Source organism: Astatotilapia calliptera, chromosome 20 (genome assembly GCF_900246225.1).
Source record: "Astatotilapia calliptera chromosome 20, fAstCal1.2, whole genome shotgun sequence".
Lineage (NCBI taxonomy): Eukaryota > Metazoa > Chordata > Actinopteri > Cichliformes > Cichlidae > Astatotilapia > Astatotilapia calliptera.
In genome coordinates this window covers 12628163-12653734 of record NC_039321.1, presented here as the reverse complement: position 1 = coordinate 12653734, position 25572 = coordinate 12628163, and the positions used below count along the sequence as shown (strand labels likewise).

Genomic DNA, 25572 nt, shown 5'->3' with positions numbered 1-25572 from the left:
GGACCCACTACAGTTCGCTTACCGTCCAAATCGTTCCACAGACGATGCCATCTCTCATCTCCTCCACACATCACTCACTCACTTGGACACTAGAAGGGGGAATTATGTTAAAATGCTCTTCATAGACTACAGCTCTGCATTTAATACCATAATTCCCTCCACACTCACCACCAAGCTGGAGCATCTGGGACTCAGCTCATCTATGTGTCAGTGGATCTCCAACTTCCTAACTGGCAGACCACAGGCAGTAAGGATGGGCGGACATGTCTCAGCCTCCACCACTCTCAGCACTGGAGCCCCCCAGGGGTGTGTTCTGAGCCCCCTGCTGTACTCTTTGTACACATATGACTGTGTGGCCACTACCAGCTCCACCACCATCATCAAGTTTGCTGACGACACCGTCGTGGTGGGCCTGATCTCTGATAACAACGAGACGGCCTACCTGAAGGAGATTAGGAATCTGGAGAACTGGTGCCAGAGGAACAACCTCCTTCTAAACGTCAGTAAAACAAAGGAGCTGATAGTGGACTTCAGCACTAAGCAGGAGAGGAACTACCAGACCCCCGTCATCAACGAGTGCCCAGTGGAGAGAGTGGACAGCTTCAAATACCTCGGAGTTCACATCACGCAGGACCTGTCATGGTCCTGTCACATCAACACCGTGGTGAAAAAGGCCCGACAGCGTCTCTACCACCTCAGACGCTTGAGAGACTTCCAACTGCCCTCCAAGGTGCTCAGGAACTTTTACTCGTGCACCATAGAGAGCATCCTGGCGGGAAACATCTTAACCTGGTTCGGGAACAGCACCATGCAGGACAGACGAGCTCTACAGAGGGTTGTGCGGTCAGCTGAGCGCACCATCCGCTCCGAGCTCCCTGACCTGCACTCAATCTACAGCAGGCGGTGCTGGACCAAGGCCAGGAAGATCGTGAAGGACCTCAGCCATCCCAACAACAGACTGTTCTCTCTGTTGAGGTCAGGAAAGCGATTCCGCTCCCTGAAGACCAACACAGAGAGACTGAGGAGGAGCTTCTTCCCGCAGGCGATACGGTCTCTCAATCACACCACCACACAGTACTGACCCACACATATGGTTCTTACACACACACTGGACTTTCTGGACTTTGGTTTTGCACAACACTGGTCACTATATTCTTCATTTCCAGTTAATACTTGTACAGCTGCTGTTATTGTGTATATATTTATTTAGATTTAGATTTCTTCATACATTCTTATATAGTTCTATATTGTGTATTGTGTATTTTGTTGTACAGTTATTTTATTTTCAACTTTAATTTATATATTTTATCTTATTCTTCCCAGTTAAATTTACCCTTCATTCTAATTTGTGTTGCACAGTTATTTCATTTTTAACCTTAATTTATATTTTATTCCTTCCTAGTTAAATTTACCCTTTTTAATTTTGCATATTTATTTCCTATCTTATTCATAGCCTTTCCTTTTTTTATTTTCTTTAGGTCACGAGTAGTTGTCCAAGCATTTCACTACATATCGTACTGTGTATGACTGTGTACGTGACAAATAAAATTTGAATTTGAATTTGAATTTTTAAGGTCCTGTTGCTCACCTACAAGGCTTTAAAATAGTTTTGCACTTTCATATCTCTCTGCCTTTTTGCACCCCTATATTCCATCCTGTGCGCTCTGGTCTCAGGATATTGGCCTTCTAAGGGTTCCTAAAGCGAGAAGAAAAACCATTTTCTTCTCGTGCCCCATCTTTGGGGCAGGCATGCTCTGTGGGGGGGTTTCAAAGCTAAGTTAAAGACCCACATGTTCACCCTATCCTATGTGTCTTAATTGTATGCCTAAAGTTTTTACTGGTTCTTATTGCTATTCCCTTTTGTTTTATCTTTTTTTTAAAGTGTAGTTTTCTTTTCGTGTTGTTTTATTTATCTTCAAATAGCTGTTCAGCACTATGTTTGAAAGCATATATATCATTAAGAATCTCTGCTTTGGGGTATTATTGGATCATTGCTACTTGTTTAAAAAATAAATAAATAAAAATCACAGTATCTTCAAGCATGTAAGGCATCTTTATTTAGGCTGGTACCATATATACAACAATTTGCTGATGGACGACAGATTAACTACATTCAAATGCCATTCGCTCAACTTAAGCTCACATGAAATCATGACAACTTATAGACTGAAGGTCTGAAAATGGAAAAGTTACTTGTGTTTTAAAATGTCAAAGGAAAACATTAAATTTCAATCACAACATCTTATGATGTCTCATGTATCGTTATAAATGACAGCACCTGCTGCTGCCCAGTGTCGTGTTTCAGTTGAATGCATAACAATCATCCCCCAGGCACACCAAGTACAAATTCAACATTTTCCATCTACTGACCTATTTGTCCATCCATGGCATGCATTTCAATTACAGAGTTCCTGTGGTCCAAAACACACTTTGTCTTTTTCAAAGAAAAGCGGGTCTCCACATTAATGGACAAACATCTAAGTGTGACAGCTGAAGTGCTGTTTCAGTCCCATTCATGTTTTCACTTTAGCCTCATAAAGCAGAGCTGTACTTTCATCCTTCTCTCACTTTGGCAGCGAGTGAAGCGTTCTCCTGTCGAATCGCTTTGTAGTCTTCCAGAATCCTCTCCAGGTTAGCCACAGTTTTGTTTCCGTTTTCTGTCTCAATCTAACAGAGAATAACACAAAATGACCAAAAGACCAAAGATTTTTTTAAAAGACATGTTGCCTGTGGTGACTAAAGACAAACATGGATAAAAATATAATTACTGTGTGCCTACTATGGACCTGCTACAGGTATAATGTAGCTTAGCAAATACAACAACAAACAAAAAGACCTCAGCAATCTGTGACTGTTGCTGGTCAACTAATAGCCCTCAAATTTCAAGTCTAATACTTTTTCCTTGTTGGTTTGTTTTCATAAATACAGTATTGAATAAAACTCTCAGCTAAGACTAAATATTTAAACTAAAGAGAAAAATCTGTAAACCTCTTTGACAGCATTGTCTGTGGGGATTGGTGGGTAGAGGTTTGAGGCAATAACCCACAGGAAGAACATCCTCGGGGAAAAGGGTGACCTGAGCAGGAGATTTCTAAGTTTATAAAGGAGAGGCAGCTACTTTGGGTCCAAATCAAGAGCAGGTTTTAACCTTGAGGAGGGCAGAGCGGATCCACAAGCACGGAAACAAGAAAGAGAAAGGAGCGGATGAGGTTCTTTCAGGACACTTTTTAATACGTGTAAAAGTCTACTGGAGGAGAAAAATAACAGAAAGCTGCCACCCAGCAGGACCTTGAAGAGCACACCAAGACTCAATTATGTGACCCTGAGAACACCCCACTTCGCACAAGCATGTGCCTCGTCTCACTGAGCCAGTCTTCAGGTTTGATACTGCGCCTCCCAAATGGTCTGAAATTAATCTTGTGGTAAATAAAGCTGCCTTGGCACCAGGACCAAATGGCATGCCTCATAAGGTGTACAAGAACTGTCCCATGGTGCTGAAGCTCCTCTGGAAACTGATGAGAATAGCCTGGAAGTCCCAAGCCATCCCCTCAGAGTACAGCCAAGCAGTTGCCACCTTTACACTTCAAGAGGCCACAACCAGCTGGCATCAGCTTGGAAAAGGCATTGCAATGGGTTGCTCAACCTCACCTATCCTTTCTACCACGGCCTTCAACATCCTGCTCATCGGGTCACAGTTAACTACATCCCGCAGCTCTTTCCAGGCTGGACAACTTTGACTTTTGATTCTATTCCAATGTAACACAGCAATCAACACTGCAGCAGTCGAACTATAAATCCTACCTGCTCCTCGAGATCTCGAATCTCTCTCAGGATTGTACCGGTGTCTTCAATGGTTTGGATTAGCTGATTACAGTTCTACAGAAGAATCAAAGATGATGAAAGCATTTGTTGTTGATAGTCATCAAGGGTATAGTAATATATGATACACAGACAAACAGTGACATACTTCATGCAAGGCTGCCAGGTACTTGTAGGATTTGCGGACGGTTTCGTCTTTTTTGGCATCCTACACAAATCATACATGACAAATATTTATTGACAAAATAAACACAGGAGCAACTGATTTCTCTGGAAAAAAAGAAAACAATCAAGTCAGGGAATGACAAGATTAAAGAGCATCTATCCCATCGCTGGGAAGAACTCAAACCTCTTTTTACTAAACATTTGTTCAATGAAGAAAAAAAATTTGCTGAGAAATGGTAAAATGCTAAAAAGAAATCATCCTCATAATTATGCATAACATTTCTGAACAATGAGACAGAAGAGTTCCAATCCTGTGAAAAAAAAAATTCTCTACTACCTTAAAGACCAGCTCATCAGTCACAGCAAATGTCCTGTCTAGTTTTCCAGTCAGATTATTGATCTCTTTCTGGAGCTCCTTAGTGTCTGATAAAATCTGAAAGGAAAGTGAACAGTGTTAAATCTGAATTTTTAAGGTGCAAGATTTTCAAATCACCAGGATTTGAACTTGTCTGAGATTTTAGCAGATGCACACATGGTGCGAATGTGAAAGTCCTACATGACTTCCCTTCTTGAGATCTTGCATTCAGAAGATTTTCAGAAAACTTGACCTCGACTGAAATTCAAACGTATGAGATTTTTAGTAGATGCACATATGGTCTGTCTAAGGAGCTTGGAAAGAAAAGAGTCTGGACTTCTTTAAGTTTCTTGAAGATGTTTCACCTCTCATCCGAGAAGCTTCTTCAGTTCTAAGAGCAACTGGTGGAGAGTCTCAGATTTTTAAGCCCTATGGGAGTGTCCTTACTGATCCTCTGCCTAGTCACACAAGCCAGGGTGTATACCCACACCCGTTTTTAAACCTTGGCTCGTGTGTGATTGCTCTTTCTACCAACTGCTCTTAGAAATGAAGAAGTTTCTCGGATAAGAGGTGAAACGTCTTCAAGAAACTTAAAGTCCAGACGCTTCTCTTTCCAAACTCCTTAGACTGCGATGACCTGGATGACTGAAAACCTTCACTCTAGGATTTTGGTACACGTTTCAAAATTTCTGCGTCGCCTCGTTCTAGAGTTATCGCATTCACAAACTTGAGTGTTCATGCCACCTGCCAGCCTGTACACCAGACCTCATCAACCTTTTATGGCTGAGGGGTAAAAACAGAGAGAAAACCCAAACAATCAAAAGACCTCATGAGGACACGGTGACTCCTACAAACCGGGCTCAGAGAGGAGCAAACATTTGCCATTACTTGTTGTGGGTGAGGGGAAAAGAAGAGAGCAGAGGACAAAAAGTACACTATGGAAGCAAGACAGAATTTAACTACAAAAAGTTGTATTTCCTGCGAAAATGCAGTGTGAATGTCTTGTAGTAGAAACTGCTAAAAACAGCAGAGGAAGCAGAACTTTCTGCTGAAAAGAGTTGTAAAAGCTGAACTGCTTGCTAAAGATGGCTGTATTTGAAAGGGTACAGTGAAGAGTGTCGAGAAAGCTGAGTGTATGCAAGCAGGCTAACATGTGTGGCAATCGCCACAGGTAGGATTCAAACCTTCGCCACGGCGGCTGCTCATACTACTGAGCCAAACCAGTTCTGATGCCAACCAAAGATATAATGAAAAAATCAATTTGCACTGATAAGAGCAGAAGAAACAAAAATTGTGCTGAAAAGAGGTGAACTTTTGAACTTTGTGCTGAAAACAGCAGAAGAAACAGAAAATTGTGTTGAAAATAGTGAAAAAGCTCAACTTTCTGCTGGAAAGAGTTGAAAAACTGAATATTCTGCTGAAGAGGGGTGAAGAAGCTGAAATTTGTGTTGAAAAGAGTTTAAAAAAAAGTTGAACTGTTTACTGAATTTTTTTTTTTTGTCCTAAGCGGGATTTGAACCCGGGCCTCCCGCTCTGAGAACGGCTGCTCATCTTACTGAGCTAAAACAAGGCTCAGCTCAGCGAGCTAAGCTGGTGATCACACTGATAATGTGGTCCCATTCAGTAAAATGGGCCAAAAGAATGGCATAAAAAGCTTAATATCTCAAAAAGTATAAAAGTTATGAGTACCAAAAGATATAGCTGGCATTAGCAGAAAGAGCAGAACAGTTGAAAATTTGAATGGTGAAAATCAGCTGAAAACTGAAGAAGTAGTTAACCAGCAAAGGTCGGAGCAACTAGAACTAGAAAAAGTTGCATTTCCTGCGAAAATGCAGTGTGAATGCCTTGTACTGGAATATAAGAGTACACTAAGCAGTGTCAATAAAGCAGAGTACATGCAAGCAGGGAAGATGTGCAGCAAATGTCACATGTAGGATTTGAACCTGCGCCACTAGATCTCACAGCGGCTGCTCTTCCTATTGAGCCAAACCAGCTCTGATCTCAAACAAAGATATGATGAGAGAAAAAATGTTCACTGTGCAGAAGAAGCTAAATGGTGCTGAAAAGAGGTGAAAATGCTGAAGGTTCAGCAAACAAAAAAAGATAAGGAACCTGAAAATTGCGCTGAAAAGAGGTGAAAAAGCTGAAAATTGTGCTGAAAAGAGCAGAAGAGGCTAAAAATTGTGCCGAAAAGAGGTGAAAAAGCTGAAAATTGTGCTGAAAAGAGCAGAAGAGGCTAAAAGTTGTGCCGAAAAGAGGTGAAAAAGCTGAAAATTGTACTCAAAAGAGGTGAATCAGCAGAATATTTTTGCTGAAAAGAGGTTAAGGAGCAGAACTTTGCACTGAAAACAGGTGAATCACCAGAGTTTAAGCTGAAAAGAGGTAAAGATACAGAAGTTTGTGCTGAAAACAGCTGAAGAAGCTGGAATTTGTGCTGAAAAGTAGTGAAAAACTGAAAATTCTGCTAAAAAGAGGTGAAAAAGCTGAAATTTGCATGGAAAAGAGTTAAAACTGTTGAAATGTTAACTGAAGAAAATGTTGCCATAAGCGGGATTCGAACCCGGCCCGCCTGCTCTGAGAGCGGCTGCTCATCTCACTGAGCTAAAACATGGCTCAGCTCGGCGAGCTAAGCTGGTGATCACACTGATAATGTGGTCCCATTCAGCAAAATGGCATAAAAAGCTTAATATCTCAAAAAGTATAAAAGGTATGAGCGCCAAAAGATATAGCACGCTTCAGCGGAAAGAGCTGAACAGTTTAAAGTTTGAATGGTGAAAATCAGCTGAAAACTAAGGGAGTAGTTAACCAGCAAAGGTCTGAGCAACTAGAATAGTAAGGTAGAAGAATAAAGTATAAAGAGAAACAGGAACTCAATAGTGTGAATGCCTGTGAAGCATTCACACAATAAGGTAGAAGAACAAAGTTTAAAGAGAAACAGGACCTCAATAGTGTGAATGCCTCAAGGCATTCACACTATTGAGGTCCTGAGGTACTATTCTACCTTATTGCCTTGAGGCATTCACACTATTATAACTAGATGAGTGAAGAAGAAATGGTGAGTGAGCCTGCAGCAGCCCAGGCGTACTGCTTCAGGGTTACCTGATCCAGCCCTAACAAGTACTCTGCTAGGGTGATAAGATATGGGGTGATATCTGAGGACATTAAGTTAAGATCGGGCCTGTTTATTCAAGATCTTGTATTATAGGGTGGCTGTAGCTCAGGTGGCAGAGCAGGTCAGCCACTAATCAGAAGGTCGGTGGTTCGATCCCAGGCTGCCTCCTGGCTGCATGCCAAATATCCTTGGGCAAGATACTAACCCCATGTTTGCCTACTGGTGGTGGTCAGAGGGCCCGGTGGCGCCAGTGTCCGGCAGCCTCGCCTCTGTCAGTGCGCCCCAGGGCAGCTGTGGCTACAATGTAGCTTGCCATCGCCAGTGTGTGAATGTGTGTGTGAATGGGTGAATGACTGAATGTAGTGTGAAGCGCTTTGGGGTCCTTAGGGACTAGAAAAGCGCTATACAAATGCAGGCCATTTACCATTTGTATTATGTGCAAAGGACTTTAAATCCTAGATATCCCAGGGAGCCAATAAACAGAAGCTGGGAGAAATACACTATATTGCCAAAATTATTCACGCACCATCCAAATAATCGAATTCATGCAGCTCAATAATTTCTATGGCCACAGGTGTATAAAAATCAGGAACCTAGGTATGCAGACTGCTGGTCTGGTCATAGGACATGTAAAAATCACTAATTAAGATTCCTTCAGTTCTTGGTTTTAAACATACCTTTGTAATTTCCTCCTTCTGTTTCTTGATGTTGCTGACAATCTCTAGAATTCTCTGAGTGTACGCTGAGCGAGACGCATCTTGAGGAAGATTTTCTAACTCTGTTACCTACGTTAGAAGCAAACGGGGACAAAAGACCAGCACATTTATTACATTCAGCAGCCAAAACACATATTTTGCAAACTAATCCTTCCAACTACTTGCCATAACCATTATAAACCTTATATTACGAAACAAGCTTCAAAGAATGAATGACCTAATTTGATGTATTGGAGATGCACTACTTTAGAAAAGGGATCTGTGGAGCAAATTTCCTTGCCTTTTCTCATGACATTTTTTTCAGGCTTAGAAAATACAATTTTCACGTTATTTAAAGGTATATCAACCACTCAACGTTACAAATTAAAATCATTTTTAATGTTTTTAAATTTGTCTATGTCAACCCCAATAAAAATGTAATTAGTATCTTCAATACCAGCTGTTTGTATGCATCTTCCTTCTTCTTGGCCTCCTCTGTAGAAACACGGATCTTTTCATGCAAAGACTTGATTTCGGACAGCTTCTTGGATGATTCCACCTGCGGAAAATACACAAAAATGATCAAACTGTACATTTATTGTTAAAGAAAAGCAAAAGGCCTGTTACACGACATACATCTTTGCTGCTGCAGATGTCTTTGAGTCTGCGATATTCATCAACGAGTGGAGCACGGTGTTTCTCCCACTGAGATGCCAGGTTCACGACTCGCTTGGCACTGGCCTCTACCAGAGCCTGCAGAGAGGAAGGCACATATATATAGTGGATCTGTGAGACCTGCTTGGCTGGGTGACATCAAGCATCAGCTCCTACCTGAAGTTTCAGCAGGTTATTATCTGCATCTGGCAGAAGATCAATTGTTTTCTTCTTCACTTGGATTTTCTCTTCTTTTTCAGAGTTTCTCAGTTCTCTCTGTTTCAGCTCATCCAACACCTGCACCACACCACAAATAAATAAAAATGATATTATTATATGCATCTACAGGTTATTCTGTTACATCATTAGCCACGTCGCCGTGCATATTTGTGAATCTTGAATCAGGAAACAATCATTTGTGCTCATTTTGCTCTTTTCAGAGATTGTGACAATTCATATCCTCCACAGGTTCTTACATTTCTGTCAGCACCTTTCAGTATACTGTCACTTCTGTCTGTGAGATGAACAGACTGACAGTGTCAGGAGTAAAGAAAAGGAAGCAGAACAAGAAGTGGTAACGAAGAATTTACCACTCCTACGCATGTTGCAACCCATAACTCTCACCATGTTATGGATTACAGACCTCAAACCGCCAAGACAGATCTGTTTAACTCCCCTGACCTCTAGACTGGTGTAGACTTCCCATTGAGATGTTGCTGGGAACAAAGGAAATATGAAATATCCTATTTAGCCTTCTGCTACTGCAACCTGACTCCAGATAAGCAAAAGATTATAGAGAGAACGACAGATGGATTTTGTCATCCTTGTTGATCTTCGTCTTACTTTTTAAATCTAGAGCAAACCTGGGCATTGTACGGCCACATTCAGCCCTTTGGTTATGTCTGACTGAACCAGTTGAGATCAATGGGAAGTATAGCTCATGCAGTTTGTCCAGCTTTTCAGCCACCAAACACTCTGATGCATGTTACATCTCATAATGACTCAAATTGTAATCCTTAAATACAGGAATCATCTCTCTACAAGCTTTACATCTGACGTCGTGTTAAAAAAAACCCTCTACACTCTCTCTCTCTCTTTAATGTAAGATGACATCATTTGGCCCTTGCAACTCGCAGGACTCATCAACGTCTGTTCCAACAGTGAGGGTTTTGTTCTTGGAGGTAACTGAATGTTTGGATATGCTCGAGCTGAAACAAGACAAACTGGGAAGTGTCATATTTTTCAAATTCTTCATTCCATACTTAGTGTTGAGTTGAACAAAAGTCCACTGCCATAACATTTTGGTGATTGTTAAGTTACGTACAGGCGACTTGCCATATGAAACAAATGCAAATGGAGAATGTGAAGTTGCTTTTACATGCACAGTGCCAGAGCAGTGCTCTCTGCCTGCCCATCTGTATAGCATTACTTGCTGGGTGTTGCAACATCCATCAATTAACGAATTCACGTTACGTTTTGATTTTGCATTTTATATAAGAACATTAGCAGTGGAGGTAAATAACTGTTCTACGCTTTCATGTTCAGAAATATAAATCAGCAACAATCACAGAGTGCAAGCGTCACTTCCCGTCTTCTGTCTTGCTCGTTCGGTGTGGACAAGCTCTATTTTAATTGCTGCAATCAAATACGTATGTTTTATAGAAAGGCTCAACGTTATGATTCTATTATAATTATAATATAAAATGTAAATATGATTATATAATTACAGAATCCTTGAACAATTTTAAAAGGTCTAAGCATATAGTGTAGCAAGCCTGCAAATGAATGTATGTCCATGCTGCTCCCCCTGGTGGATACACAAGACATTACCGTTGACGTTCCTAGATGCTGCTTAGGGGCATTTAGCCCTCGTGATTACATCACCCACGTCACCAGCTTTTAAAGCCTACTGAAGACAACCTGAGAAAAACACTTCTTTTATTCCAAAATGCTGGGACAGCACTGAGGTACATGAAAAACAACTTAGAATAAAGTAAAAAACAAAAACAAAAATAAATTAAAACGCTTAAATGTCTAAGTGGGCATTACATAATTCAAAATAAAGGGTGACAAACGAGCTCTTTGGAGCAACTCTTTAAAAATCACTTACAAGTTTTGCCTTCTGTCCCTCGTTCCTCTAATTGAAACCTTTCACCAAATGTTTTCTATCATTAGTAGCAATACTTAAGTGAAAAAATGAAGTAAGATATGAAAGACACATTTGTAACATGAACAATTCAATCAACTTAGTCAATAATGACTTCTCCATTTCAGATAAGTAGGAAAAACAGCTATACACTCCAGTTTCCTCTCAGGAGAAAGAGACTAGAGTAAATGACATCTTTGCAGTGTATTCAGTTCTTATTTTTGAATGAAAACGGGAGAAAGAGAAAAAAGTAACTATTGACTGCCACCAGTCCATCAGGTTCATCTTAGGTGAGCTTACCTGAGCGCTGGTAACACTCATGTGCTTCATGTCTGCTGCTAGATGGTCAACCTCACTGCAAAGCTGCTGGAATTGCTGCTGAAGGTAAGCCAACTCCTCCTGCTGACCCAGCTGTACATCCCCCTCTGACTGATGATTAGTCGGGATGGTTTTTGCTACTGGAGGCAATTCCTGTAGAACACACACACACACACACACACACACACACACACACACACACACACACACGCTTTAAGGGGGAAGTAGGTTACACCCTGGACAGGTTGCCCATGCTAACACAGAGACAAACAACTACTGACAGCTATGGGCAATTTAAAATCTCCAGTTAATTAACAACTACTAATTAACAAAAACATGTAGTTGGTGCATGTCTTTAGAAAAAACTAGGGTACCTGGAGGCACGGGGAGAACATGTAAACTCTACAGAGCAAAGGCCAAGTCTATTTGTTGTAACAATGCGTACTTTCACAGAACAAACTTTGCATTAAAATTTCCTGTTTGAATCTGTAAACATACGGAGTCACAGACAGGATCCATCAGGAAGTTGCTCAACTCAGGAGCTATTAGAACTACAGTGAAAATCTTTCTTGTTATAAGAAACAAAAGCAATTCTAAAGAGTTTTCAGGCACTTAGTTTGCAGCATTACTGAAATAAAACTTCATTTCAATTTACTGAGCCCAAAGTAATGACGTGTAAAGGTAAGTTTATTGTTATCTGTATCTAATTTAGTAGTGGAAAGAGAGGCTGTGTGGTAGAAGTAAACCACACAATCATTCAACTTTTAAGTTTCTTTTTTCAGTGAAATTTCTTACACAGGCTGAAGGATGTGATGTAGGCTTTGTGAGACCTGAGAGATACATTCAGGACCAAACTTACAGATTCAAAGACAGGATGTGTTAAATGCCCCACAAAAAAAGAATTCAAACTGTCAAGCAGGTTGTTTTAGGTTTGCTGAGGTGGTCAAACTTCAATCAGAATGCATTCATTTGTTGGACAAAGTGTAAATTAGGCTGAAAAAAATGTTTTCACTGGTTAAGAGTTTTGTGAGGATCAAACTGTATGTATGCAGTTGTTTTAAACAATGCTGAGGTCTCTACCTGTGTGAAGTTGAACTTCTGTGTGTGGGTGAAGTGTGTGCCCTTGGTTAGGATGTGGCCGGGTTGAACGGAGCCTTTGAAGGCCTGCAGGAGCTCACACAGGTCAGAGGTGGAGCGAGAAACACCAAAGGCACTATGAGAAGAGGGCAGGGCAGCAGAACGCAGTTGGTCCTCGATCCGTTTATGCAACCGGGTGAATTTCCGTAAGCAATATTCCTGTTACACAACATCCAATAAACATGTTCATACAGAGGTGTACAAGGAGTTAACACTTTCAAATTTGGTGCATTTAGACAGAGCATACTCAACAGGGTATAGTTAATACTATATCGACTCGTGTGATTCAAAAGATTAGAAATCTGTGAAAAACCTTCATAGTTTCATTCAAAAAGACATTACTTACTGACTTACTACAAGCCAATAATGAAACAAAAAGGGCATGAATATTTTTAAATGTTGATACAATATATCCAAGTTAACTTTTTTGATTTAAATTACAAAATAATGAACTTTTAGACATTTTTTTGTACTGGCATTAGTAACATTAGGTTAATAGGAAGCAAATAACTCTAAGATTCAAATAGGACTGTGTGAATATTTGCCTGTGGAGTAAAGCGGGACAACAGTCCCTGATTGTTCCACTCGTTGTCCCACTCCTGAGCAGCACTTATTTCAGCTGTGTGCTGCTCCAGTATGGACGCCACCACAGAAGCTTGACTGGAAATCTGGGCGGTGACAGGGGAGAGAACGTCCCGCTGGTAGTCCTTCACTTCTGCAAACACAGCACACCTTACATTTCACTCACACTTTCTCTTTTGTAAAAACTTTTCAGAAGTGATTTCACTGCAAGTGTGATGGCAAACTGAACATTTTCATTATTCATAATTAGTAGGAAAAAACACACTGTGTGTGTGTGTGTGTGTGTGTGTGTGTGTGTGTGTGTGTGTGTGTGTGTGTGTGTGTGTGTGTGTGTGTGTGTGTACAGTAAGAGGACTACCTTTTGTGTGCCTCTTGCTTGAGCCTTTAGTGCAGTTTGTTAGGCTGAGGGGCTGGACGTGGAAGCTGTGCATGACTCCTTGTCTCTATACATGTGAAAATAGAAGTAAAACATTTTATAAACAAAACTGATCTTTACCTGGCTGTCTGTTAACTCAGGAAACATAGCTATGTTTAGCTCCACTTTATTATTATTTATAAGAATATTATAAATTATTTCATAGTTTATACGTTGTACTGATGCCATGAAGACACAAAAAATGTAATTCAAAAGTCTCACTCACTGCCAGTCATAATTATACACATACATTCAAAAACAAAATTAAAACTATAGCATATAACAACGAGCAGAATGGGGCATTAGTTAACCTGTGTTTCACAGTTTAGTGGTAGTCTGCATTTTGGAGGCAGCCAAGGTACAGCAAGATGGGCTTTGATCGCAGCAGCTATGGTTCTCTCCAGTACCACTGATTTCCCTAAAGGAAGACAAAAACCAAAGCTTTGGGTGACTTAAATGCATCGTCCTTGATGAAAAGTGCCCCGGTCATGTCCACATCATGATCACATCACTTTTTTTAAACAATCCACAGCAGAAAAATGTGTCGTCTTCTACAGCTGTGGTTCCCAAAGTGTGAGCCAGGGCCCTTGTTGGGCCACAAAGTTACTACAGGTGGGTCGCAGAAATTCACTTTAAAATTACTCACTAGTACGTACAGTCATGTATCTATACAAACTAACTGGCATAAAAAAGTGAAATAAAACTGGTAATAGGAGGTAGGTAGTTTATGATTTTACTCGTGTTGAATTTTGCCCCGATCCACCTGCCAATCTCCCCTCTCTTCTCACATGAACAAGACAAGTTTACAAGATTAAACACAGTTCTCCACTTAACCTGTCCCCATCCAAGAGTGGGAGGGGCACCCTTTAGGGGCACCCTAAGAGTGTTATTTTAGGTTCTAATTCTCATTACTGCCACTTCCCACTCGACTACGGACCACTCCAGTACGAGCTGGAGGGGACCACCTGATGAAGCCAGCACTTCCACATTATCTGCAAAAAGCAGAGATTCTGAGTGGAAGTCTTCTCCCACTTGGCTACGCCTAAAAATTCTGTCCATAAAATGTATTATAAACAAATCCCTGGCAGAGTGCAACACCCACTGAGAACAACTCCAACTTATGGCTGACAATGCAGACCAAGCTCTGTACCAGGACCAAATGGTCTGTAACAACATGCCAAATACCCCTCAGAGGGTATCTCAGGGGGATTTGGTCCCAGGTTCACAAAACAGGTAGACTGGTTAGATAAACTCTAAAACACATCCTCGAATATCGTCAAGAGAATAAATAGCTGGTCTAGCACTCCAGGACCAGAATGTTCCTTCTAGATCTGGAGTTCAACTGACTGGACAAACTTCCACTCTCACTCCAGGACTCAGCTGCCACCAGTTACCCACAGTTGGCACCTTGGCTCACTCAATAATTAGCCGTCAGACATTATACAGGCCACAGATCCACCTGCAAGCGTTGTTGCTGGTTATCTTTCCTGCTCCTGGTCCTGCTTTAATTTTGTGTGTGTTAAACCAAGTAGAGATATTATCTTTGACACTGAAGCCCGAGGTCTGTCCTGAGTAAAGGGGGCGTGTCCAAATAAAGCCCGTGTCAAGGCCCGAATCATTCTTCAGAATATTATATGATCAAAGATAAACAAGGTCCTGATTCTCTGAAATGACATGACTGCCTTGTTAAGTGATACAAGCTTTTGAAAAGACACTGACATTGTTTTTTTTGTGTGAACTGGACCTGAGGTTATTCTGAGGATTATTATGAGCTTGCAAGGAGATCGTAAGCACACTATAAATCCACCGAAAAAGATCAGCAGTCAGGGAGCATTTGGACATGATATCTCCAATAACAACTTAAATCAATCTCAGAGAGGATGGTTAGAGGTGTAATATAAAAAATGTAACAGTATACAGGAACAGATGTTTCAGCTTTGTCCAGCCACTAGCAGGATTTCTGGATGTCAGCCACTTCTACCTGCCGCTTGTCGTGCAGGGACCTGTCCTTCCATCATGGCTCCTCTTCTCTCTCTGGTGTCTGCTACCTGAGGTATTCACTAAGCACAAGGTCATTTGTGACCTTTCTGAACCTTTAATGAATACGTTATTGTCCCATCACATAGATCTGCAAACGCCTATTAAACCAGATATGTACGGTGGCCCCTGGAGACAAAGCACGTACAAACTCCAAAACACATGCAAATTCCAAAAAACAACGGAAGTGCTCCAGGACGCTAGGGGCAGTGTTGAGCTTTTGTTACCTAGTAACATGTCTGTGAAGGTTCTCAGTCATCCAGGTCATCGTAGTCAAAGTTACCTAGTAACAACCTACTACACAAGCCAGGAAGTACCAATGACCGGATTTGGGGTCTGCAGCCTTGAAGGCCGCATTTTAAGGTCACACATGTGTCCACTGTACCATCTGGGAACTCTTCTTGATTCGTAATAACACAAACACTAAATCCTCCTTCTTTTGTGCTGTTTTGTAGCAGTGTATACACCCGAGACTGTCACCTGTCTGTCTGTCCTGCACTCTCTCTCTCTCTTTTTCTTTCTCTCTGATTGTGGAATAAAAGTATGAACATGTATTTATAAGTTACACTTGTGTTTGAATCCTGCAGCTTATCACACATTTGATTTCCATGTGTGACAACTGCAAGTGTCCAGAGTGAGGACAGACTGAGGGACCCACTGCTGCACATCATCTGTGAGGCTTTGCACCCCTGATGATCCACCAGGACAAACTCAACAGTGTGTGAGGAAGAGGAGGAGGAAGAGCCAGCTGACAGATGGAGAGAATAGACAGACTGTTCCCTGTTTGTGAAGGACTGCTAGAAAAGTTTGAAATAACTAATTGTCTGTCCTGAATCAGTCTTATTAGGTAATGTTCAAATAATTTTATCATTCCAGTGTTTTCAGTGTGGGAGAAAGTACTCAGGGCCTTCAAGTTACACACTATGAAAGGCAGCAACAAGTGTAATATTCAGAAACCTAAAGTATGTATCAGCAGCAGAATGGACCTAAAAATAAATGTTTGTTTCAGTTCTATGAAGCTTTGAGTATTTGGGATTAGTAGCACTCCTGTGTTTGTTGCATCATATTGCTGTAATTGTTTATATGCTTTATATATTCTGAGGTAAGTTGATCTATAGTGTTACATCATATTCTGTAAGGATGTTATGTGTTTGTATACTTTCTGCCCAGTTTGACCCATTTAGCAGAAGCCAGCCTGTTTAAGGCTCTGATATCTATTCTGTATGACTTAAAGCAGTTATGACATGGTATGATTTTCTCACCCAATAAAGGAATATTTCATATATCAGTTTACTCTTCATTCTATCAGAAACAGTTATTACAGCCCGTACATTTTCTTTTTATAAATATATGTAAGCAATGAGCCAAATTTAGTAATGCCAACATACTGAAGGAACAACATTTGTCTCTTATATATGATACACCTATATACACACTGTCAAAGATACTTGTCTTTGAGTGAAGATTTAAGGTGATAAGACATAAATAACTGCAACTTGAATCTGTACTGAAGCTCAGTATTTGGCACTAGGGCTGCTCGATTATGGCAAAAATGATAATCACGATTATTTTCACTGAAATTGAGATCACGATTATTTGACGATATTTATTTAACCCTTTAAGATCTACCATAGAACCAAGTCCGCCAGAGCTTATAATATTTTTTTTACATGTTGTAGTGCCATTTGTGGGAGCATTTCAAGTTGCTATACATCAATACAACTGTTATAGCCCATATTTTAAAAATGTGTATGTATTAAGTCCATAGTAACTACATTAATTGCAAAAAAGTGCAATAAACTACAAAAAAATTGAAAATCGTTTTTGTTTTTTTTACATATATTTCTACTTGGAGAAATTTAAGAGGCTTATCCCTCAAAACTTTAAATACAAAAAAGTTGCAAAAAATAGTTTACAACAACAGGAAATTTATTTTGAGTGTCTTCATAGTTTTATTTTTGGAGATACACCAATTTTTATATACTGCAGGAAAAACAAAAAAACAATCCTATGATGCAAATTTGCAAAGAATGTGCATGTGCATCAAAATAAACTATTTCCAGCAGTGCAATTCGAGTTCTAAGGCCTACAAGTAAAAAACTACATTTTCCGCGAAAATGACGTCACTTGCGATAGTTCGCGTTGACGTCTTTTTCAATGTGGGAAGTGTTAAGAACAGCTGATCGGATCGGCAAAGCGTGTTTCTGGAATATTATGTTTTTGTTCCTGCAAGCGCTTTTTATGCAATTTTTGCAAAGCTATATGTGGAAGGAAACCGTGACCTAGGACAAGCTGATGGCATAAGATGTAAGTACAACTCCTCTGGTTTCATATGGAAAAAAATTTATTGTGCTAGCTTAGCGGTTCAGGTTCTACAGGGATTTAAAAATAGTTATACAAAACGAGCATGCTGCTCTGACCGGCTTTAAAGGGTTAACAATAACAATGTATTGAATAATTACTTTAAAAAATAATATAAAATAGTGTGCAAATACTGATAACAGTGCAAATTTTTGCAATAAAAGAAATAAATGAAAAATGTAAACTTTGCAGTGTTGCTCTGTGGTGCAGCTACGACACCATAGCAAAGTTTACACACTGTGTCTACTTGATCCACGTCTGACTCCGCGAACCCATAATGTTTCCACACCACTGAAGTTTTTTTTTTTTTTTACCTCTCTTTTCAACCAACGGCAGTCCACTCCTCTCCAAATAACTTCTGCTTAGCTTTCCGAGCTTCCCTCGGGTCCTCTTAATTGTTGTGACGCGTGTTCGAAATGCAGAGCAGTGCGCTTGATTTGCCACACGGAGCAGCGCGAGAGTAAAGCATGAGGGAGGGGCTAATAATCGGCTCAGTCATTTTTAATGATCGTTGAAAGCCCAGATCGTAATCGTGATTAAAATTCGATTAATTGAGCAGCCCTATTTGGCACAGAGTTCATGTTCACTGCTGTAATAGCTAATAATGATTAATATAATAACTATAATATTGGCCATATTATATTTACATTACCAAAGTGATATGACTTTAGTCTCATGAACAACATCAGCTAATTCTTATTTACTAACTAATCTTAAATGACTGTTCAGTACAGAAATGAAGCCCAAAAATCATGTTTTACTGTCCTGTGGTCTCAGCCTCAGATACTTATCAAATCACACAAAGCTCTTGTAGAAACAAACAAACAAATGAACAAAATATGTTCTCCTTCATTTCTGTCAAACCAAGTTGTATGACACGTTTCTAGCGGTTAGTATCATGGTTGCTAGGCAACCTGGGAAGCGCGACGGAGACTAGACCGTCCCATACAGACAAACTTGCCGTTTATTTTGCAAATCGAGCTCAACACTGCCCCTAGTTGCAAGTGTTTTGGGGTTTGCAAGTGTTTTGGGGTTTGCAAGTGTTTTGGGGTTTGTACGTGCTTTGTCTCTAGGGGCCACCGTAGATATGTCCCTGTGTCTATATTAACCAATTGTTGTTAAAAGAGGAGAGCATGCTACACAGGGGTAAACATGGCCCCGTCCTAGCTTTTGATACATGCTACTGTCATCAATTTCAAATTGATCCAATATTCAAAATAATAAAATGTAGCATTTCACAAATGAATCATTGAATTCCAGGATGCCGCCTGCACAAATAAATATTCCACAGTCAACTGTTTGTGGTATTTTAATAAAGTGGAAGCGATTAGGAATGACAGCAATCCCACCACAACGTAATAATGCTAGTAATAATCACAAAGGCTCAGGCAACCCCCCTCGCCCCCAAGATTTCAGACAGAGGAGCTAAAACAAGAACCACTGGACAGAAAAACAACGTTTCAAAGATGACAACAGGTGATGCACTCCACCGCCATGACCTGCATGCATGCTCCATCATGCAATACTCCACTGCTGAAGAAAGAGCACGTTGAAGCACATTCAAAGTTTAGACATTTAAACAAGCCTGTGAAATACTGGGAGCATATTCCCTGTTGATGGGACCAAAATAGAACTCTTTGGATGTCATAATATACCATAAAGTCTGGAGGTCAAACGACACTGCATATGACCCCAAAATGCCATACTAACAGTGATATTTGGAGGTGGGAACATCATGAGGGCTGTTTTTCAGCTACAGGATTTCACATAACTAAAGGAATGATGAATGGAAAAATGTACCAAGACGTTCTTGATAAAAATCTGCTGCCATCTACCAGGATGATGGAAATGAAACGAGGTGAACGTTTCAGTAAGATAATGATCCCAAACACAGCCGAGGAAAACTCGGCTAATAGAATGGCCCAGACAATCATCTCATCTGAATCTACTGAAAATTTTAAGAACTAAAGCTCAGAGTTCATAGAAGACTGGGCCAAAATCACACCTGAGCAATGCTGCAACTAGCCTCTCCAATCAGGAGGCATCTTGAAGCTATCAGCACCAACAAATGCTACTTTATGATGTATTCAATAAGTTTCAGTAAATTCAGTCCCTGTGTTATTTCTCATTATTACAGAACTTAATTGTTGGACATCTAAGGTTTGATTTCCTTGCATGTGGTGATTGGATGGGTTGTTACCAACATCTGGTGAGAATTCCATGTCAAAGTCACCTTTAGAAATATACTTACTTAGAAACTTGGCGACAGGGCAGAGCAACCAACCCTAAATGGTCTTTCTGCATAACCGTTATTCAAAGACCTCTTCTCGCTTCAGGGCATATCTCAGCCTTCTTAGGCTAGCTAGCTTAGCATTCCACAGAGTGTTAACTATTTAGCTATTTCCTGTCACTGGGCGCTAGCTACCTTTGCTCATGTCTCCCGAACCCAAAACTTCCCTATAGATCGGGCGTCATACCACTTACCCTCCAGTAAGGCGGTCCTATCTGCACCTGTATATACATATATATGTAAATGATTTTTTTTTAAAAACCAAGATATGTTTGATCTCAAGAACAACCATTTTTTGTTTGTTTGGCTTTTTTCACACATATTTGTTCTTCATTACGGGTGGGAATTGATAAGAATTTGGCGATTCTGAGTCCATTATCAATATCATTTATCAATAACTTATCAATTAACAAATCAAAGATGTAAAACCAGAACAAAGACACTTCAAAGTAGGTGATTCTACTGTAGAAACACGACCAGGTAGAAACACAGGCTGCAATCTGTCTGCTCATCAAAAGCTGAAGTTGTGTTGCCACTATTTTTCTCCTCTGACACACAGACTGAAATCAGCTGACTGTAAGAACCAATAAGTGGGATTGATATGCAGGCATATTAACAATTACAAGGAATTGGACTACTGGGAATCTATTTTTGTAGAGAACCAGCTCTCAATTTCCATCCCTAGTCCTCACAGGATCGCCACTACAAACGTGGTTTATAGATATAACAGCAAGGAAAATACTGGTGGCAGCCAGCAGTACCCCTCAGCCTTCTAGAAGATGCACCTATGGTATCAATTTGAAACTCCTCCGTTACTTAGTTCTCGAGTTATCGCATCCACAAGATTTTCATAAAACGTGACCTCTGAACGCTGACCTTGAGGTGGAGGTCACTGAGCTTCATACTTGTCAAAGTTGTATGTTCTAGCTATTAGTAGACAAAACTACGGCATCAATTTGAAACTCCTACATCGCTTTAATCTCAAGTTATCACAAACTGGGTTGTTTATGTCAGCCACCTGTCTGCCTGCCCGGCAGGATGACAACATTCAACAACTTGGCTGAATTGGCAAATCACTTCTGTTGTGGCTTCCAGCGAAATGTAGAATTAATTTGAAAATGTTATTAATAAGATATAAAGCCTTTTATGGCCTTGCCCCTGTTCATATAGCCTGTAGTGCCAAGACCTTATTCTATCAGTTCTCTTTTTAGCCATTTGATCAGGGCCTCGTGCTTTTCAGGCAGTTAACACAACAACAGCCTTTGTCTGTCCATCAGGTTGCCTGGGTCAGTGGGTTGTTTTAATGTCTGCTGAATGTCAGAGACATTTTCTACTCGAGTGTCTCAAAAAGATTTGCACTGACAGAAAAAAAATTCACAAAATAAGACCTTTGAATTTACCTGTAGCTGTATCTCATAATACTCTAATTACATCTAACATTAGAGGCTAAAGTAAAACAACAATTACTAGACAATATAGTCTATATCTCCAATATTATATGAAACTATGTGTATGCCAGAGATAAACTGTGTCAGTGCACCTGTCGGCTGGTCTGAAGTCTCAGCACTTTCTCTGGGCAGCTTCTCCACCAGAAACATGAGCAGGGAGCGGATCTCTGGTTCACTGCTGTACAGAAAAGTCTGGTATCCTAGCTCTCCTTTGTATCCAATGTCCTGAAAAATAAGAATTTACTTTGAGACAACAGAAAGCTAATTTTGTACTTTTCTAATAATACGCAATTTTGCTCTTATATCTTCGGTGAACATTATTTGCTTCATCACTCACTGAATTTCTCAGTTGTCATTAACAATTTAGAAATTTCACCTGATGAGAAAGATAAGCCAAAACTCCAGTACAGGCTATAACTTGTTAAGCTGTGCAATAAATCATTTGAAGCCTATATTAAATTTAAAATAGTACAAAGACAATACTGGCAGCAGCCAGCAGTACCCCTCAGCCTCCGAGTAGATTCACCTGTGGTATACTTTTAAAATCTTATGTCACCTCATACTCAAGTTATCGCACTCACAAGATTTTCAGAAACTTTAACCTCTGACCTTGTCCTTGAGGTCGAGGTCACTCAAATTCAAATTCATCTGAGATTTTTAGTAGATACACTGATGTTATCAATTTCAACTCAGACGGCACCTGATTCTCAAGTTATTGCATTGACAAACTTGGATAACCATGTCGCTCATCTGCCCAACAGGGTCACGAGTCGACAATACCCATAAACATCAGTGTTTTACAGCTGAGGTGAAAAACATCTTCTTTCATCTTTTATTTGGTAAATATTTACATCGCATGTCCTTCCTGATGGAACACTTCCAAGGATTCACGTCTTCATTCATAATGTGTTAACTACCACAGGAGACACTGAGGTACAAGCAACAAGGGAATTAAATTTGTGTAACGCTCAGCCAAAAATAAATAATGCACTCATGACTGGGTGTAAAAAGAGGATCCCAGGAAGGTAGAATCTTTCAAAAGTAAAGACAGAACAGGTTCATCACTCAGAAAGAAATAATTTCACAATTTAAGAAAAATATTTATTGATACAAATTTTAGTAATGAGAAGAATGAAAAATAGAAATATCTGTATACAACAGACAATGCTGACAAAAACCAAACTCAGTGGGTTCAAGTGAGAAAAGATCATGTAACTTGGAAACTGTAAAATTAATCATTTATTTTATTAAGGATCCATTCATGAAAGGAAGGTCAAATTCAACCATGCAAGAAAAACCCCGAAAAGATCCACACAGTAACTAATTCTAATTCTTCAAGGACAATCCTTTATGAAAGGGGGAGAGAAAGCTCCATCCCACTGCAAAGGATCATCTGACCATTTATAAAAACATCAACAAAATAAGCATTTTCATTGTTATTCCTTTTTCATTTCCTGTCATAACTGCCTGATATATTTATATATATATTAAAAAAAACAAAACAGCCTGTTAAACTCACAGCTGAACATCATACAGCTGGATTATGGAGTCGTTGCTCCATAAAGAGCACAGACCGCCGTATAAGCTATATAATAATGATCAATATTAACTAAGTGTGCTCAAGCATTATCAGTGTTCATCAGTACTGTCCATTGAAGTACTGCAGTCCTTAGGATTCATTCTATATCCTATGAGGCAAAGTGGGCCAAAATTTGCAAGGTGATCTACAAACAATGTGCTGTAGTTTACATACAAAGATGCAGGCAGTTCACTTCAGTAAAAACCAACATTCTCCCAGGAGCAGCGTGAAAAATCTAGAGGGAGTGTGAGGGAGCCGCTGCAGGCCTGCTAACCAAAATAATTCAGTGTAAGCTCAGACTTCACACAAATGTTTTTCTCTGAAAACAGTGCGTCAGCTCAGATAAAGGAAAATCAATATGCTTCTGATAGAAATCATTCCGCACTGAGCACAGGGTTCAGAGGATTAGGATTCAGGTGTGGTGCAAGATTTATCTAAAGGAGGAGATTTTCCCTACAAACCTGACATCTATGTGGAACAGCTGGATTGTACAATATAAAGAAGAACCCAAAACTGTATTTACCGTCAGATCACTTATTGTCCACATTTTGTTGTTACAGATTCAGCAGAGAGAAGCCGCTCAGTGTGTGCACAGTGCCAAGAAAAAGCTCATTTCAGTTCATTTCTGCAGTGTTTCATGAAAACTGCGGCATTAAATTGCAGTAAGTGGGGCTCACCTCACCTCTCAGCATGAGAAATGAGCGAAGAGTTTTAGGACAGAGCCAAGGTTATGGCACTGCGCTCACAGCTTAGAGCTGATCACATTCTCGTTCTGATAACATCTCCCATCCTAAAAATAAAATAGCTCTGTAATTGGAGCCAGACTGGACACACTGGGGGAAGTGGTGGAAAGATGCACACTAACGATGTTAGAAGTCATCTTGAATAACTTTGATCAATCCCTTACTCACAGCATCTTTACAGAACAAAAAAAACATCACTACTAGAAGATGACTCTTTCTCTCTTGTAAAACAAAGAGACAGAAAATCATTGGGACCCAGAGCTATCACACTTTTTAATTCTCATACAAACAGCAGATAAGCTATGGCATTAAAACCATCAGGGTCTATCACTGCGTTTTATTTACATTGAACTGTTTTGGAAAAAACTAGGTTGTCAGCTTTTTTCACATTCTTCTTTCCATGGTGAAAAGAGAAACAACGTGTAGGTGGGGTTCCTAATTGTACTTTCTCTACCAGTTAATGATTCCTGTTGCGAAGAACTAGTTGTGCACAAACTCTTTAAGTAGACAACTGCTTACAGTGTTTGTGTCTGAACACTGCCAATTGCCTGACTGGATTCAGCCAGTGATAACAGGGGACAACAGTTCCATTCAGATATCTTACCTGACAGGCCTGTGCCAGGCTCATGCCCACTCTGAAGCGGGCAGACATACCCGGAGGGAGGGAGGTGGCCAGCGTGCTGCTCAGACCAGGATCGATCACCCGAATACATCTGACCACCGCCTCTACTATCAGCTCACTGCTGAACTGTTTCACGCTATTAATTTCTTCAGGCACTTCCCTGCGGGACACGAAGACAAAAAAAATAACTCTTAGCTGCTACAAAGCTGGTCGTATCCACACAAGCTTCAAATAACCCACATACAGCATGATCATATGACTGGGGCTGGTTCAACACAGGACTGAGCGGAAAACTTCCCATTAGCCTGTAAACATGTCAGCTCGGTAACTTATGCTTACTTTTAAGATCACAGTGCACTGCTTGGCATTTATGAAACCCTGTTGTTGATACTTACGTCCCAACCTGTTTTAGGGCGTGAATCAGAATTTTATCAACTTCCTCCATGGCCGGAGCTTCTCTGAAAGAAGCTAAACTAGCTAACCAACTGGATAACAGCAAAGCATCCGGTGACAGTGAGGCGAAATATGAACATCGACTTCGCTGGTACTGGTTAAAGCTAAAGTATTAGCATCATTTCCATGCATAAAACACAGTTAAAGTACATTCCATCTTCTGCTAGCTTGAAAATAGAGACCAGTTACTTAGCACGACTGCCACTCCTTATATCGGCAAAACGCATTGTAATTATCCGCTGCGTTGGAGACCATTCGCTACAAAACAGCTTCTTTTGTAATTAGTTTTCTTCATTCCCTGCAAACTGAACCTGACCGGGGATTTCTCTATCAAACTAAATAAATCTGACACTTCTGTGTCTCCTACAGTGTGGAAACGAAGTACCAAGCCAATCGAATAATGTGTGAACGCGGTGTTTCTGGGAGGTTGAGTTTTATTCTAGACTTACTGTCAGCGAGAATGAATGAGAAATGAAAACTCGCCAAAATACAGTTCCCAGAATGCACCATAAAGACAGTCTCATGACTATGATAACGTTTTTTTTTTCTTCAACTTTATTTAAAATATATATATCATACATAGCCGTGTCCCAATTCAGGGGCTGCAGCCTTCGAAGGGCGCATTCAAAAGCCTCGATGTG

General features: G+C 40.2%; 1 protein-coding gene across 1 annotated transcript; it reads right to left on the bottom strand.

Moving 5' to 3' along the window:
• Positions 1-2032: 2032 nt before the first annotated feature.
• On the bottom strand, positions 2033-25347 carry ccdc22 (CCC complex scaffolding subunit CCDC22). Its single transcript, XM_026153953.1, has 16 exons — positions 24874-25347; positions 24461-24638; positions 21627-21759; positions 13710-13816; positions 13342-13426; positions 12947-13116; positions 12345-12560; positions 11247-11417; positions 8978-9097; positions 8783-8899; positions 8604-8705; positions 8129-8236; positions 4322-4417; positions 3968-4027; positions 3802-3876; positions 2033-2667 (listed from the first exon to the last, which is right to left on the bottom strand). Exons 1-16 carry the CDS (start codon positions 24921-24923, stop codon positions 2554-2556), a joined length of 1902 nt encoding a protein of 633 aa, XP_026009738.1. The 5' UTR covers positions 24924-25347; the 3' UTR covers positions 2033-2553.
• Between the last annotated feature and the right edge of the window lie 225 nt (positions 25348-25572).